The 16349-nt window shown below is 44.0% G+C and overlaps 1 protein-coding gene across 1 annotated transcript; it reads right to left on the bottom strand.

Annotated features, from left to right (window-relative positions):
- Positions 1–2756: 2756 nt before the first annotated feature.
- LOC124026987 (T-box transcription factor TBX18-like) lies at positions 2757–14802 on the bottom strand. The gene is made up of 2 exons (XM_046339571.1): positions 14700–14802; positions 2757–3064 (listed from the first exon to the last, which is right to left on the bottom strand). Exons 1-2 carry the CDS (start codon positions 14788–14790, stop codon positions 2757–2759), a joined length of 399 nt encoding a protein of 132 aa, XP_046195527.1. The 5' UTR covers positions 14791–14802.
- Positions 14803–16349: the final 1547 nt, after the last annotated feature.

Here is a 16349-nt window from a genome sequence, read left to right as displayed (position 1 = left end):
AGTCTGTCTCTCTGTCTCTGTTTATAACTGGAGTCTGTCTCTCTGTCTCTCTGTCTCTCTGTCTCTGTTTATAACTGGAGTCTGTCTCTCTGTCTCTCTGTCTCTGTGTATAACTGGAGTCTGTCTCTCTGTCTCTGTTTATAACTGGAGTCTGTCTCTCTGTCTCTCTGTCTCTGTTTATAACTGGAGTCTGTCTCTCTGTCTCTGTTTATAACTGGAGTCTGTCTCTCTGTCTCTGTTTATAACTGGAGTCTGTATCTGTTTATAACTGGAGTCTGTCTCTCTGTCTCTCTGTCTCTGTTTATAACTGGAGTCTGTCTCTCTGTCTCTCTGTCTCTGTTTATAACTGGAGTCTGTCTCTCTGTCTCTGTTTATAACTGGAGTCTGTCTCTCTGTCTCTGTTTATAACTGGAGTCTGTCTCTCTGTCTCTGTTTATAACTGGAGTCTGTCTCTCTGTCTCTCTGTCTCTGTTTATAACTGGAGTCTGTCTCTCTGTCTCTCTGTCTCTGTTATAACTGGAGTCTGTATCTCTGTCTGTCTCTCTGTCTCTGTTTATAACTGGAGTCTGTCTCTCTGTCTCTCTGTCTCTGTTTATAACTGGAGTCTGTCTCTCTGTCGCTCTGTCTCTGTGTATAACTGGAGTCTGTCTCTCTGTCTCTGTTTATAACTGGAGTCTGTCTCTCTGTCTCTCTGTCTCTGTTTATAACTGGAGTCTGTCTCTCTGTCTCTCTGTCTCTGTTTATAACTGGAGTCTGTCTCTCTGTCTCTGTGTATAACTGGAGTCTGTCTCTCTGTCTCTGTTTATAACTGGAGTCTGTCTCTCTGTCTCTGTCTCTGTGTATAACTGGAGTCTGTCTCTGTCTCTGTTTATAACTGGAGTCTGTCTCTGTCTCTGTTTATAACTGGAGTCTGTCTCTCTGTCTCTCTGTCTCTGTTTATAACTGGAAGTCTGTCTCTCTGTCTCTGTTTATAACTGGAGTCTGTCTCTCTGTCTCTGTTTATAACTGGAGTCTGTCTCTCTGTCTCTGTTTATAACTGGAGTCTGTTTATAACTGGAGTCTGTCTCTGTCTCTGTTTATAACTGGAGTCTGTCTCTCTGTCTCTCTGTCTCTGTTTATAACTGAGTCTGTCTGTCTCTCTGTCTCTCTGTCTCTTTATAACTGGAGTCTGTCTCTCTGTCTCTGTTTATAACTGGAGTCTGTCTCTCTGTCTCTCTGTCTCTGTTTATAACTGGAGTCTGTCTCTCTGTCTCTGTTTATAACTGGAGTCTGTCTGTCTCCTGTCTCTGTGTATAACTGGAGTCTGTATCTCTGTCTCTCTGTCTCTCTGTCTCTGTTTATAACTGGAGTCTGTCTCTCTGTCTCTCTGTCTCTGTTTATAACTGGAGTCTGTCTCTCTGTCTCTGTTTATAACTGGAGTCTGTCTCTCTGTCTCTGTGTATAACTGGAGTCTGTATCTCTGTCTCTGTTTATAACTGGAGTCTGTCTCTCTGTCTCTGTTTATAACTGGAGTCTGTCTCTCTGTCTCTGTTTATAGTCTGTCTCTCTGTCTCTGGAGTCTGTATCTCTGTCTCTCTGTCTCTGTTTATAACTGGAGTCTGTCTCTCTGTCTCTGTTTATAACCGGAGTCTGTATCTCTGTCTCTTTGTCTCTGTTTATAACTGGAGTTTGTCTCTCTGTCTCTGTTTATAACTGGAGTCTGTATCTCTGTCTCTTTGTCTCTGTTTATAACTGGAGTCTGTATCTCTGTCTCTCTGTCTCTGTTTATAACCGGAGTCTGTCTCTCTGTCTCTCTGTCTCTGTTTATAACTGGAGTCTGTCTCTCTGTCTCTGTTTATAACTGGAGTCTGTCTCTCTGTCTCTCTGTCTCTGTTTATAACTGGAGTCTGTCTCTCTGTCTCTGTTTATAACTGGAGTCTGTCTCTCTGTCTCTGTTTATAACTGGAGTCTGTCTCTCTGTCTCTGTTTATAACTGGAGTCTGTCTCCCTGTCTCTGTGTATAACTGGAGTCTGTCTCTCTGTCTCTGTTTATAACCGGAGTCTGTCTCTCTGTCTCTCTGTCTCTGTTTATAACTGGAGTCTGTCTCTCTGTCTCTCTGTCTCTGTTTATAACTGGAGTCTGTCTCTCTGTCTCTCTGTCTCTGTTTATAACTGGAGTCTGTCTCTCTGTCTCTGTTTATAACTGGAGTCTGTATCTCTGTCTCTCTGTCTCTGTGCATAACAGACTCCTGTCTCCAGAATTGTTCACACCAGACCTCTCCAGATGTTTCCGTATCTCATAGTGTCCCAGTCCATTTATTCCTTTAATAAGATGCTTAGAAAAAACAACAACAATAACAACAACAGGTAGCTAATAAAATTGTCCCATTAGTCAGTGGATCTATTTCTCTCTCTTTAACACAAACCAGCTCTGTCTCTCTCCCCATTGGTCTGTGAGATGTGTAATCAATCCTCATTGGCTGGTGATTCCACACCACACCCTCTCCACGGAGCAGCAGCCTGTTGCCATAGCAACCTTGGGGTCAGGGTTTAGAAGCGTGTCTCAGGTCATGTGGGCGGTGACCTATGAAGCCCCTCCCCTGACGGGCCCACAGACAATCCCAGCGTCCGAGAGTCAAAAGGAAGTTGGCCTGCTGGTCTCCATTGAGCGTGCACAGACTGTCCGTCAGGGTTCCACTGGGGAGGAGCCAAGGAGAGGGTTCTGATTGGCCACAGCAGCACAAGAAACCGCCATCTTGTCTGGGTTGGCTGCGATGTTAGTGGGGGTTGGAGTAACCGTAGAGACCGTAGTGGGGTGAATGGAGGCAGATACTACCGTAGCCCTGGCGTGGTAGAGGATGCAGGTAGCCAAACTGAGAGGGGGGTGGGGACATGGAGCAGAATGCTGACGGTCTTCGCACCACAGGAAGGGGGAAGGGGGAGGCGGGGTTGACGTAGTGATGGAGGGGGTGTGTTGGTCGGCTGCAGGTGTCGTCCAGGGGAGAATGAGGGCACACCTTGAATGGGGAGGAGCAAGGAGAAGAGGAGAGCAGGTGAGATGGGACTCCATGCGACCCCGGGACTCCTGCAGGGAGACAGACAGGGGTTAGAGACACCAGTATCATTATAGACAGACAGGGGTTAGAGACACCAGTATCATTATAGACAGACAGGGGTTAGAGACACCAGTATCATTATAGACAGACAGGGGGTTAGAGACACCAGTATCATTATAGACAGACAGGGGTTAGAGACACCAGTATCATTATAGACAGACAGGGGTTAGAGACACCAGTATCATTATAGACAGACAGGGATTAGAGACACCAGTATCATTATAGACAGACAGGGGTTAGAGACACCAGTATCATTATAGACAGACAGGGGTTAGAGACACCAGTATCATTATAGACAGACAGGGGTTAGAGACACCAGTATCATTATAGACAGACAGGGGTTAGAGACACCAGTATCATTATAGACAGACAGGGGTTAGAGACACCAGTATCATTATAGACAGGGGTTAGAGACACCAGTATCATTATAGACAGACAGGGGTTAGAGACACCAGTATCATTATAGACAGACAGGGGTTAGAGACACCAGTATCATTATAGACAGACAGGGGTTAGAGACACCAGTATCATTATAGACAGACAGGGGTTAGAGACACCAGTATCATTATAGACAGACAGGGGTTAGAGACACCAGTATCATTATAGACAGACAGGGGTTAGAGACACCAGTATCATTATAGACAGACAGGGGTTAGAGACACCAGTATCATTATAGACAGACAGGGGTTAGAGACACCAGTATCATTATAGACAGGGGTTAGAGACACCAGTATCATTATAGACAGGGGTTAGAGACACCAGTATCATTATAGACAGACAGGGGTTAGAGACACCAGTATCATTATAGACAGACAGACAGGGGTTAGAGACACCAGTATCATTATAGACAGACAGACAGGGGTTAGAGACACCAGTATCATTATAGACAGACAGGGGTTAGAGACACCAGTATCATTATAGACAGGGGTTAGAGACACCAGTATCATTATAGACAGGGTTAGAGACACCAGTATCATTATAGACAGACAGGGGTTAGAGACACCAGTATCATTATAGACAGACAGACGGGGGTTAGAGACACCAGTATCATTAAAGACAGACAGACAGGGGTTAGAGACACCAGTATCATTATAGACAGACAGACAGGGGTTAGAGACACCAGTATCATTATAGACAGACAGGGGGTTAGAGACACCAGTATCATTATAGACAGACAGGGGTTAGAGACACCAGTATCATTATAGACAGACAGACAGACAGGGGTTAGAGACACCAGTATCATTATAGACAGGGGTTAGAGACACCAGTATCATTATAGACAGGGGTTAGAGACACCAGTATCATTATAGACAGGGGTTAGAGACACCAGTATCATTATAGACAGACAGGGGTTAGAGACACCAGTATCATTATAGACAGACAGACAGGGGTTAGAGACACCAGTATCATTATAGACAGACAGGGGTTAGAGACACCAGTATCATTATAGACAGGGGTTAGAGACACCAGTATCATTATAGACAGGGGTTAGAGACACCAGTATCATTATAGACAGACAGGGGTTAGAGACACCAGTATCATTATAGACAGACAGACGGGGGTTAGAGACACCAGTATCATTAAAGACAGACAGACAGGGGTTAGAGACACCAGTATCATTATAGACAGACAGACAGGGGTTAGAGACACCAGTATCATTATAGACAGACAGGGGGTTAGAGACACCAGTATCATTATAGACAGACAGGGGTTAGAGACACCAGTATCATTATAGACAGACAGACAGACAGGGGTTAGAGACACCAGTATCATTATAGACAGGGGTTAGAGACACCAGTATCATTATAGACAGACAGGGGTTAGAGATACCAGTATCATTATAGACAGGGGTTAGAGACACCAGTATCATTATAGACAGACAGGGGTTAGAGACACCAGTATCATTATAGACAGACAGACAGGGGTTAGAGACACCAGTATCATTATAGACAGACAGGGGTTAGAGACACCAGTATCATTATAGACAGGGGTTAGAGACACCAGTATCATTATAGACAGGGGTTAGAGACACCAGTATCATTATAGACAGACAGGGGTTAGAGACACCAGTATCATTATAGACAGACAGACGGGGGTTAGAGACACCAGTATCATTAAAGACAGACAGACAGGGGTTAGAGACACCAGTATCATTATAGACAGACAGACAGGGGTTAGAGACACCAGTATCATTATAGACAGACAGGGGTTAGAGACACCAGTATCATTATAGACAGACAGGGGTTAGAGACACCAGTATCATTATAGACAGACAGACAGGGGTTAGAGACACCAGTATCATTATAGACAGACAGGGGTTAGAGACACCAGTATCATTATAGACAGGGGTTAGAGACACCAGTATCATTATAGACAGACAGGGGTTAGAGACACCAGTATCATTATAGACAGACAGACAGGGGTTAGAGACACCAGTATCATTATAGACAGACAGACGGGGGTTAGAGACACCAGTATCATTAAAGACAGACAGACAGGGGTTAGAGACACCAGTATCATTATAGACAGACAGACAGGGGTTAGAGACACCAGTATCATTATAGACAGACAGGGGTTAGAGACACCAGTATCATTATAGACAGACAGGGGTTAGAGACACCAGTATCATTATAGACAGACAGACAGACAGGGGTTAGAGACACCAGTATCATTATAGACAGGGGTTAGAGACACCAGTATCATTATAGACAGACAGGGGTTAGAGATACCAGTATCATTATAGACAGGGGTTAGAGACACCAGTATCATTATAGACAGACAGGGGTTAGAGACACCAGTATCATTATAGACAGACAGACAGGGGTTAGAGACACCAGTATCATTATAGACAGACAGGGGTTAGAGACACCAGTATCATTATAGACAGGGGTTAGAGACACCAGTATCATTATAGACAGGGGTTAGAGACACCAGTATCATTATAGACAGACAGGGGTTAGAGACACCAGTATCATTATAGACAGACAGACGGGGGTTAGAGACACCAGTATCATTAAAGACAGACAGACAGGGGTTAGAGACACCAGTATCATTATAGACAGACAGACAGGGGTTAGAGACACCAGTATCATTATAGACAGACAGGGGGTTAGAGACACCAGTATCATTATAGACAGACAGGGGTTAGAGACACCAGTATCATTATAGACAGACAGACAGACAGGGGTTAGAGACACCAGTATCATTATAGACAGGGGTTAGAGACACCAGTATCATTATAGACAGGGGTTAGAGACACCAGTATCATTATAGACAGACAGGGGTTAGAGACACCAGTATCATTATAGACAGACAGACAGGGGTTAGAGACACCAGTATCATTATAGACAGACAGACAGGGGTTAGAGACACCAGTATCATTATAGACAGACAGGGGTTAGAGACACCAGTATCATTATAGACAGACAGGGGTTAGAGACACCAGTATCATTATAGACAGACAGGGGTTAGAGACACCAGTATCATTATAGGGGTTAGAGACACCAGTATCATTATAGACAGGGGTTAGAGACACCAGTATCATTATAGACAGACAGACAGGGGTTAGAGACACCAGTATCATTATAGACAGACAGACAGGGGTTAGAGACACCAGTATCATTATATAGACAGTATCATTATAGACAGGGGTTAGAGACACCAGTATCATTATAGACAGGGGTTAGAGACACCAGTATCATTATAGACAGGGGTTAGAGACACCAGTATCATTATAGACAGACAGGGGTTAGAGACACCAGTATCATTATAGACAGACAGACAGGGTTAGAGACACCAGTATCATTATAGACAGACAGGGGTTAGAGACACCAGTATCATTATAGACAGACAGGGGTTAGAGACACCAGTATCATTATAGACAGGGGTTAGAGACACCAGTATCATTATAGACAGACAGGGGTTAGAGACACCAGTATCATTATAGACAGACAGGGGTTAGAGACACCAGTATCATTATAGACAGACAGGGGTTAGAGACACCAGTATCATTATAGACAGACAGGGGTTAGAGACACCAGTATCATTATAGACAGACAGGGGTTAGAGACACCAGTATCATTATAGACAGACAGGGGTTAGAGACACCAGTATCATTATAGACAGACAGGGGTTAGAGACACCAGTATCATTATAGACAGACAGGGGTTAGAGACACCAGTATCATTATAGACAGACAGGGGTTAGAGACACCAGTATCATTATAGACAGACAGGGGTTAGAGACACCAGTATCAGGGGTTATAGACACAGACAGACAGGGGTTAGAGACACCAGTATCATTATAGACAGACAGGGGTTATAGACACCAGTATCATTATAGACAGACAGAGGGGTTAGAGACACCAGTATCATTATAGACAGACAGGGGTTAGAGACACCAGTATCATTATAGACAGACAGGGGTTAGAGACACCAGTATCATTATAGACAGACAGGGGTTAGAGACACCAGTATCATTATAGACAGACAGGGGTTAGAGACACCAGTATCATTATAGACAGACAGACAGGGGTTAGAGACACCAGTATCATTATAGACAGACAGGGGTTAGAGACACCAGTATCATTATAGACAGACAGGGGTTAGAGACACCAGTATCATTATAGACAGACAGGGGTTAGAGACACCAGTATCATTATAGACAGACAGGGTTAGAGTATCATTATAGAGGGGGTTAGAGACACCAGTATCATTATAGACAGACAGGGGTTAGAGACACCAGTATCATTATAGACAGACAGGGGTTAGAGACACCAGTATCATTATAGACAGACAGGGGTTAGAGACACCAGTATCATTATAGACAGACAGGGGTTAGAGACATTATAGACAGACAGGGTATCATTATAGACAGACAGGGGTTAGAGACACCAGTATCATTATAGACAGACAGGGGTTAGAGACACCAGTATCATTATAGACAGACAGGGGTTAGAGACACCAGTATCATTATAGACAGACACCAGGTATAGGGGTTAGACACCAGTATCATTATAGACAGACAGGGTTAGAGACACCAGTATCATTATAGACAGACAGGGGTTAGAGACACCAGTATCATTATAGACAGGGGTTAGAGACACCAGTATCATTATAGACAGGGGTTAGAGACACCAGTATCATTATAGACAGGGGTTAGAGACACCAGTATCATTATAGACAGGGGGTTAGAGACACCAGTATCATTATAGACAGACAGGGGTTAGAGACACCAGTATCATTATAGACAGACAGGGGTTAGAGACACCAGTATCATTATAGACAGACAGGGGTTAGAGACACCAGTATCATTATAGACAGACAGGGGTTAGAGACACCAGTATCATTATAGACAGGGGTTAGAGACACCAGTATCATTATAGACAGACAGGGGTTAGAGACACCAGTATCATTATAGACAGGGGTTAGAGACACCAGTATCATTATAGACAGACAGGGGTTAGAGACACCAGTATCATTATAGACAGACAGGGTTAGAGACACCAGTATCATTATAGACAGTATCATTATAGACAGGGGTTAGAGACACCAGTATCATTATAGACAGGGGTTAGAGACACCAGTATCATTATAGACAGGGGTTAGAGACACCAGTATCATTATAGACAGGGGTTAGAGACACCAGTATCATTATAGACAGACAGGGGTTAGAGACACCAGTATCATTATAGACAGACAGGGGTTAGAGACACCAGTATCATTATAGACAGACAGGGGTTAGAGACACCAGTATCATTATAGACAGACAGGGGTTAGAGACACCAGTATCATTATAGACAGACAGGGGTTAGAGACACCAGTATCATTATAGACAGACAGGGGTTAGAGACACCAGTATCATTATAGACAGACAGGGGTTAGAGACACCAGTATCATTATAGACAGACAGACAGGGGTTAGAGACACCAGTATCATTATAGACAGGGGTTAGAGACACCAGTATCATTATAGACAGACAGGGGTTAGAGACACCAGTATCATTATAGACAGACAGGGGTTAGAGACACCAGTATCATTATAGACAGACAGGGGTTAGAGACACCAGTATCATTATAGACAGACAGGGGTTAGAGACACCAGTATCATTATCAGGGGTTACACCAGACAGACAGGGGTTAGAGACACCAGTATCATTATAGACAGACAGGGGTTAGAGACACCAGTATCATTATAGACAGGGGTTAGAGACACCAGTATCATTATAGACAGGGGTTAGAGACACCAGTATCATTATAGACAGACAGGGGTTAGAGACACCAGTATCATTATAGACAGACAGGGGTTAGAGACACCAGTATCATTATAGACAGACAGACAGGGGTTAGAGACACCAGTATCATTATAGACAGACAGGGGTTAGAGACACCAGTATCATTATAGACAGACAGGGGTTAGAGACACCAGTATCATTATAGGGGTTAGACAGATCATTATAGACAGACAGGGTTAGAGACACCAGTATCATTATAGACAGGGGTTAGAGACACCAGTATCATTATAGACAGGGGTTAGAGACACCAGTATCATTATAGACAGGGGTTAGAGACACCAGTATCATTATAGACAGACAGGGGTTAGAGACACCAGTATCATTATAGACAGGGGTTAGAGACACCAGTATCATTATAGACAGACAGGGGTTAGAGACACCAGTATCATTATAGACCAGTATCAGACAGGGTTAGAGACACCAGTATCATTATAGACAGACAGGGGTTAGAGACACCAGTATCATTATAGACAGACAGGGGTTAGAGACACCAGTATCATTATAGACAGACAGGGGTTAGAGACACCAGTATCATTATAGACAGACAGGGGTTAGAGACACCAGTATCATTATAGACAGACAGGGGTTAGAGACACCAGTATCATTATAGACAGACAGGGGTTAGAGACACCAGTATCATTATAGACAGACAGGGGTTAGAGACACCAGTATCATTATAGACAGACAGGGGTTAGAGACACCAGTATCATTATAGACAGACAGGGGTTAGAGACACCAGTATCATTATAGACAGACAGGGGTTAGAGACACCAGTATCATTATAGACAGACAGGGGTTAGAGACACCAGTATCATTATAGACAGACAGGGGTTAGAGACACCAGTATCATTATAGACAGACAGGGGTTAGAGACACCAGTATCATTATAGACAGACAGGGGTTAGAGACACCAGTATCATTATAGACAGACAGGGGTTAGAGACACCAGTATCATTATAGACAGACAGGGGTTAGAGACACCAGTATCATTATAGACAGACAGGGGTTAGAGACACCAGTATCATTATAGACAGACAGGGGTTAGAGACACCAGTATCATTATAGACAGACAGGGGTTAGAGACACCAGTATCATTATAGACAGACAGGGGTTAGAGACACCAGTATCATTATAGACAGACAGGGGTTAGAGACACCAGTATCATTATAGACAGACAGGGGTTAGAGACACCAGTATCATTATAGACAGACAGGGGTTAGAGACACCAGTATCATTATAGACAGACAGGGTTAGAGACACCAGTATCATTATAGACAGACAGGGGTTAGAGACACCAGTATCATTATAGACAGACAGGGGTTAGAGACACCAGTATCATTATAGACAGACAGGGGTTAGAGACACCAGTATCATTATAGACAGACAGGGGTTAGAGACACCAGTATCATTATAGACAGACAGGGGTTAGAGACACCAGTATCATTATAGACAGACAGGGGTTAGAGACACCAGTATCATTATAGACAGGGTTAGAGACACCAGTATCATTATAGACAGGGGTTAGAGACACCAGTATCATTATAGACAGGGGTTAGAGACACCAGTATCATTATAGACAGACAGGGGTTAGAGACACCAGTATCATTATAGACAGACAGGGGTTAGAGACACCAGTATCATTATAGACGGACAGGGGTTAGAGATACCAGTATAATTATAGACAGGGGTTAGAGACACCAGTATCATTATAGACAGACAGGGGGTTAGAGACACCAGTATCATTATAGACAGGGGTTAGAGACACCAGTATCATTATAGACAGACATGGGTTAGATACACCAGTATCATTATAGACAGACAGGGGTTAGAGACACCAGTATCATTATAGACAGACAGGGGTTAGAGACACCAGTATCATTATAGACAGACAGGGGTTAGAGACACCAGTATCATTATAGACAGACAGGGGGTTAGAGACACCAGTATCATTATAGACAGACAGGGGTTAGAGACACCAGTATCATTATAGACAGACAGGGGTTAGAGACACCAGTATCATTATAGACAGACAGGGGTTAGAGACACCAGTATCATTATAGACAGACAGGGGGTTAGAGACACCAGTATCATTATAGACAGACAGGGGTTAGAGACACCAGTATCATTATAGACAGACAGGGTTTAGAGACACCAGTATCATTATAGACAGACAGACAGGGGTTAGAGACACCAGTATCATTATAGACAGGGGTTAGAGACACCAGTATCATTATAGACAGGGGTTAGAGACACCAGTATCATTATAGACAGACAGGGGTTAGAGACACCAGTATCATTATAGACAGACAGGGGTTAGAGACACCAGTATCATTATAGACAGACAGGGGTTAGAGACACCAGTATCATTATAGACAGACAGGGGTTAGAGACACCAGTATCATTATAGACAGACAGACAGGGGTTAGAGACACCAGTATCATTATAGACAGACAGACAGGGGTTAGAGACACCAGTATCATTATAGACAGACAGACAGGGGTTAGAGACACCAGTATCATTATAGACAGACAGGGGTTAGAGACACCAGTATCATTATAGACAGACAGGGGTTAGAGACACCAGTATCATTATAGACAGACAGGGGTTAGAGACACCAGTATCATTATAGACAGACAGGGGTTAGAGACACCAGTATCATTATAGACAGACAGGGGGTTAGAGACACCAGTATCATTATAGACAGACAGGGGTTAGAGACACCAGTATCATTATAGACAGACAGGGGTTAGAGACACCAGTATGATTATAGACAGACAGGGGTTAGAGACACCAGTATCATTATAGACAGGGGGTTAGAGACACCAGTATCATTATAGACAGACAGGGGTTAGAGACACCAGTATCATTATAGACAGACAGGGGTTAGGGACACCAGTATCATTATAGACAGACAGACAGGGGTTAGAGACACCAGTATCATTATAGACAGGGGTTAGAGACACCAGTATCATTATAGACAGACAGGGGTTAGAGACACCAGTATCATTATAGACAGACAGGGGTTAGAGACACCAGTATCATTATAGACAGGGGTTAGAGACACCAGTATCATTATAGACAGGGGTTAGAGACACCAGTATCATTATAGACAGGGGTTAGAGACACCAGTATCATTATAGACAGACAGGGGTTAGAGACACCAGTATCATTATAGACAGACAGACAGGGGTTAGAGACACCAGTATCATTATAGACAGACAGGGGTTAGAGACACCAGTATCATTATAGACAGACAGACAGGGGTTAGAGACACCAGTATCATTATAGACAGACAGGGGTTAGAGACACCAGTATCATTATAGACAGACAGGGGTTAGAGACACCAGTATCATTATAGACAGGGGTTAGAGACACCAGTATCATTATAGACAGGGGTTAGAGACACCAGTATCATTATAGACAGACAGGGGGTTAGAGACACCAGTATCATTATAGACAGGGGTTAGAGACACCAGTATCATTATAGACAGGGGTTAGAGACACCAGTATCATTATAGACAGACGGGTTAGAGACACCAGTATCATTATAGACAGACAGGGGGTTAGAGACACCAGTATCATTATAGACAGACAGGGGTTAGAGACACCAGTATCATTATAGACAGACAGGGGTTAGAGACACCAGTATCATTATAGACAGACAGGGGTTAGAGACACCAGTATCATTATAGACAGACAGGGGTTAGAGACACCAGTATCATTATAGACAGACAGGGGTTAGAGACACCAGTATCATTATAGACAGACAGGGGGTTGGAGACACCAGTATCATTATAGACAGACAGGGGGTTAGAGACACCAGTATCATTATAGACAGACAGGGGTTAGAGACACCAGTATCATTATAGACAGACAGACAGGGGTTAGAGACACCAGTATCATTATAGACAGACAGACAGGGGTTAGAGACACCAGTATCATTATAGACAGACAGGGGTTAGAGACACCAGTATCATTATAGACAGACAGGGGTTAGAGACACCAGTATCATTATAGACAGACAGACAGGGGTTAGAGACACCAGTATCATTATAGACAGACAGGGGTTAGAGACACCAGTATTATTATAGACAGACAGGGGTTAGAGACACCAGTATCATTATAGACAGACAGACAGGGGTTAGAGACACCAGTATCATTATAGACAGACAGACAGGGGTTAGAGACACCAGTATCATTATAGACAGACAGGGGTTAGAGACACCAGTATCATTATAGACAGACAGGGGTTAGAGACACCAGTATCATTATAGACAGACAGGGGTTAGAGACACCAGTATCATTATAGACAGACAGGGGTTAGAGACACCAGTATCATTATAGACAGGGGTTAGAGACACCAGTATCATTATATAATATAATATTAATATAGACAGGGGTTAGAGACACCAGTATCATTATAGACAGACAGGGGGTTAGAGACACCAGTATCATTATAGACAGGGGTTAGAGACACCAGTATCATTATAGACAGGGGTTAGAGACACCAGTATCATTATAGACAGACGGGTTAGAGACACCAGTATCATTATAGACAGACAGGGGGTTAGAGACACCAGTATCATTATAGACAGACAGGGGTTAGAGACACCAGTATCATTATAGACAGACAGGGGTTAGAGACACCAGTATCATTATAGACAGACAGGGGTTAGAGACACCAGTATCATTATAGACAGACAGGGGTTAGAGACACCAGTATCATTATAGACAGACAGACAGGGGTTAGAGACACCAGTATCATTATAGACAGACAGACAGGGGTTAGAGACACCAGTATCATTATAGACAGACAGGGGGTTGGAGACACCAGTATCATTATAGACAGACAGGGGGTTAGAGACACCAGTATCATTATAGACAGACAGGGGTTAGAGACACCAGTATCATTATAGACAGACAGACAGGGGTTAGAGACACCAGTATCATTATAGACAGACAGACAGGGGTTAGAGACACCAGTATCATTATAGACAGACAGGGGTTAGAGACACCAGTATCATTATAGACAGACAGGGGTTAGAGACACCAGTATCATTATAGACAGGGGTTAGAGACACCAGTATCATTATAGACAGGGGTTAGAGACACCAGTATCATTATAGACAGACAGGGGTTAGAGACACCAGTATCATTATAGACAGACAGACAGGGGTTAGAGACACCAGTATCATTATAGACAGACAGACAGGGGTTAGAGACACCAGTATCATTATTGACATCAACATTAACTCAGAAAGCTGTTGTAACAATAACATAACAAACTTCTACTTCTAACAGAAACTTTGTCACCTTGTTTCATTCCAGGGATGTCTTCAAACATCAGGCTTCTGAGAGAAGGACGCCAGAACCCATATGACTCTACCAGAGCGTCCAGGCCCATCCTGCAAACACTCTCACACACACACACACACACACACACACACACACACACACACACACACACACACACACACACACACACACACACACACACACACACACACACACACACACACACACACACACACACACACACACACACACGCACACACACACACAAACACAAACACGCACACACACACACAAACGCACACACAAACACACACACACACGCACACAAACACACACACACACACGCACACACACACACACAAACACAAACACGCACACACACACACACAAACGCACACACACACACAAACACACACACACAAACACGCACAAACACGCACACACACACACACACACACAGTTAGATTATCCACAAACACATTCATAGAGTCAGATTCACCATATGGCCAAAAGTATGTGGACACCTGCTTGTCCAACATCTCATTCCAGAATCATGCTCATTAAAATGGAGAAGGACCACCCTTTGCTATGATAACAACCTCCACTCTTCTGGGAAGGCTTTCCACTAGTTGTTAGAACATTGCTGCTATAACAACCTCCACTCTTCTGGTAAGGCTTTCCACTAGATGTAGGAACATTGCTGCTATAACAACCTCCACTCTTCTGGGAAGGCTTTCCACTAGATGTAGGAACATTGCTGCTATAACAGTCTCCACTCTTCTGGGAAGGCTTTCCACTAGATGTAGGAACATTGCTGCTATAATAGCCTCCACTCTTCTGGGAAGGCTTTCCACTAGTTGTTAGAACATTGCTGCTATAATAGCCTCCACTCTTCTGGGAAGGCTTTCCACTAGTTGTTAGAACATTGCTGCTATAACAGCCTCCACTCTTCTGGGAAGGCTTTCCACTAGATGTAGGAACATTGCTGCTATAATAGCCTCCACTCTTCTGGGAAGGCTTTCCACTAGTTGTTATAACATTGCTGCTATAACAGCCTCCACTCTTCTGGGAAGGCTTTCCACTAGTTGTTAGAACATTGCTGTTTATTATTCAGCCAGAAGAGTATTAGTGAGGTCGGGCAATGAGGCCTTTCTTGTTGAGTTGAGGTCAGAGCCAGTCAAGTTCTTCCACATCGATCTCGACAAAGCATTTCTGTATAAACTTCACTCTGTGCACAGAGACAGGGTGAGTTATGCTAACCCCCCACCATACCTCACCCTGCTACCTCCCACCATACCTCACCCTGCTACCCCCCCAAGATAACTCACCCTGCTACCCCCCAAGATACCTCACCCTGCTAACCCCCAAGATAACTCACCCTGCTACCCCCCAAGATAACTCACCCTGGTACCCCCACCATACCTCACCCTGCTACCCCCAAGATAACTCACCCTGCTACCCCACCATACCTCACCCTGCTACCCCCACCATACCTCACCCTGCTACCCCCCAAGATAACTCACCCTGATACCCCCCACCATACCTCACCCTGCTACCCCCCAAGATAACTCACCCTGCTACCCCCCAAGATAACTCACCCTGGTACCCCCACCATACCTCACCCTGCTACCCCCCAAGATACCTCACCCTGCTACCCCCCAAGATACC

This window comes from Oncorhynchus gorbuscha, unplaced genomic scaffold, assembly GCF_021184085.1.
Source record: "Oncorhynchus gorbuscha isolate QuinsamMale2020 ecotype Even-year unplaced genomic scaffold, OgorEven_v1.0 Un_scaffold_2873, whole genome shotgun sequence".
In the NCBI taxonomy this organism is placed as follows: Eukaryota; Metazoa; Chordata; class Actinopteri; order Salmoniformes; family Salmonidae; genus Oncorhynchus; species Oncorhynchus gorbuscha.
This window is presented reverse-complemented; position numbering and strand designations above follow the sequence as displayed.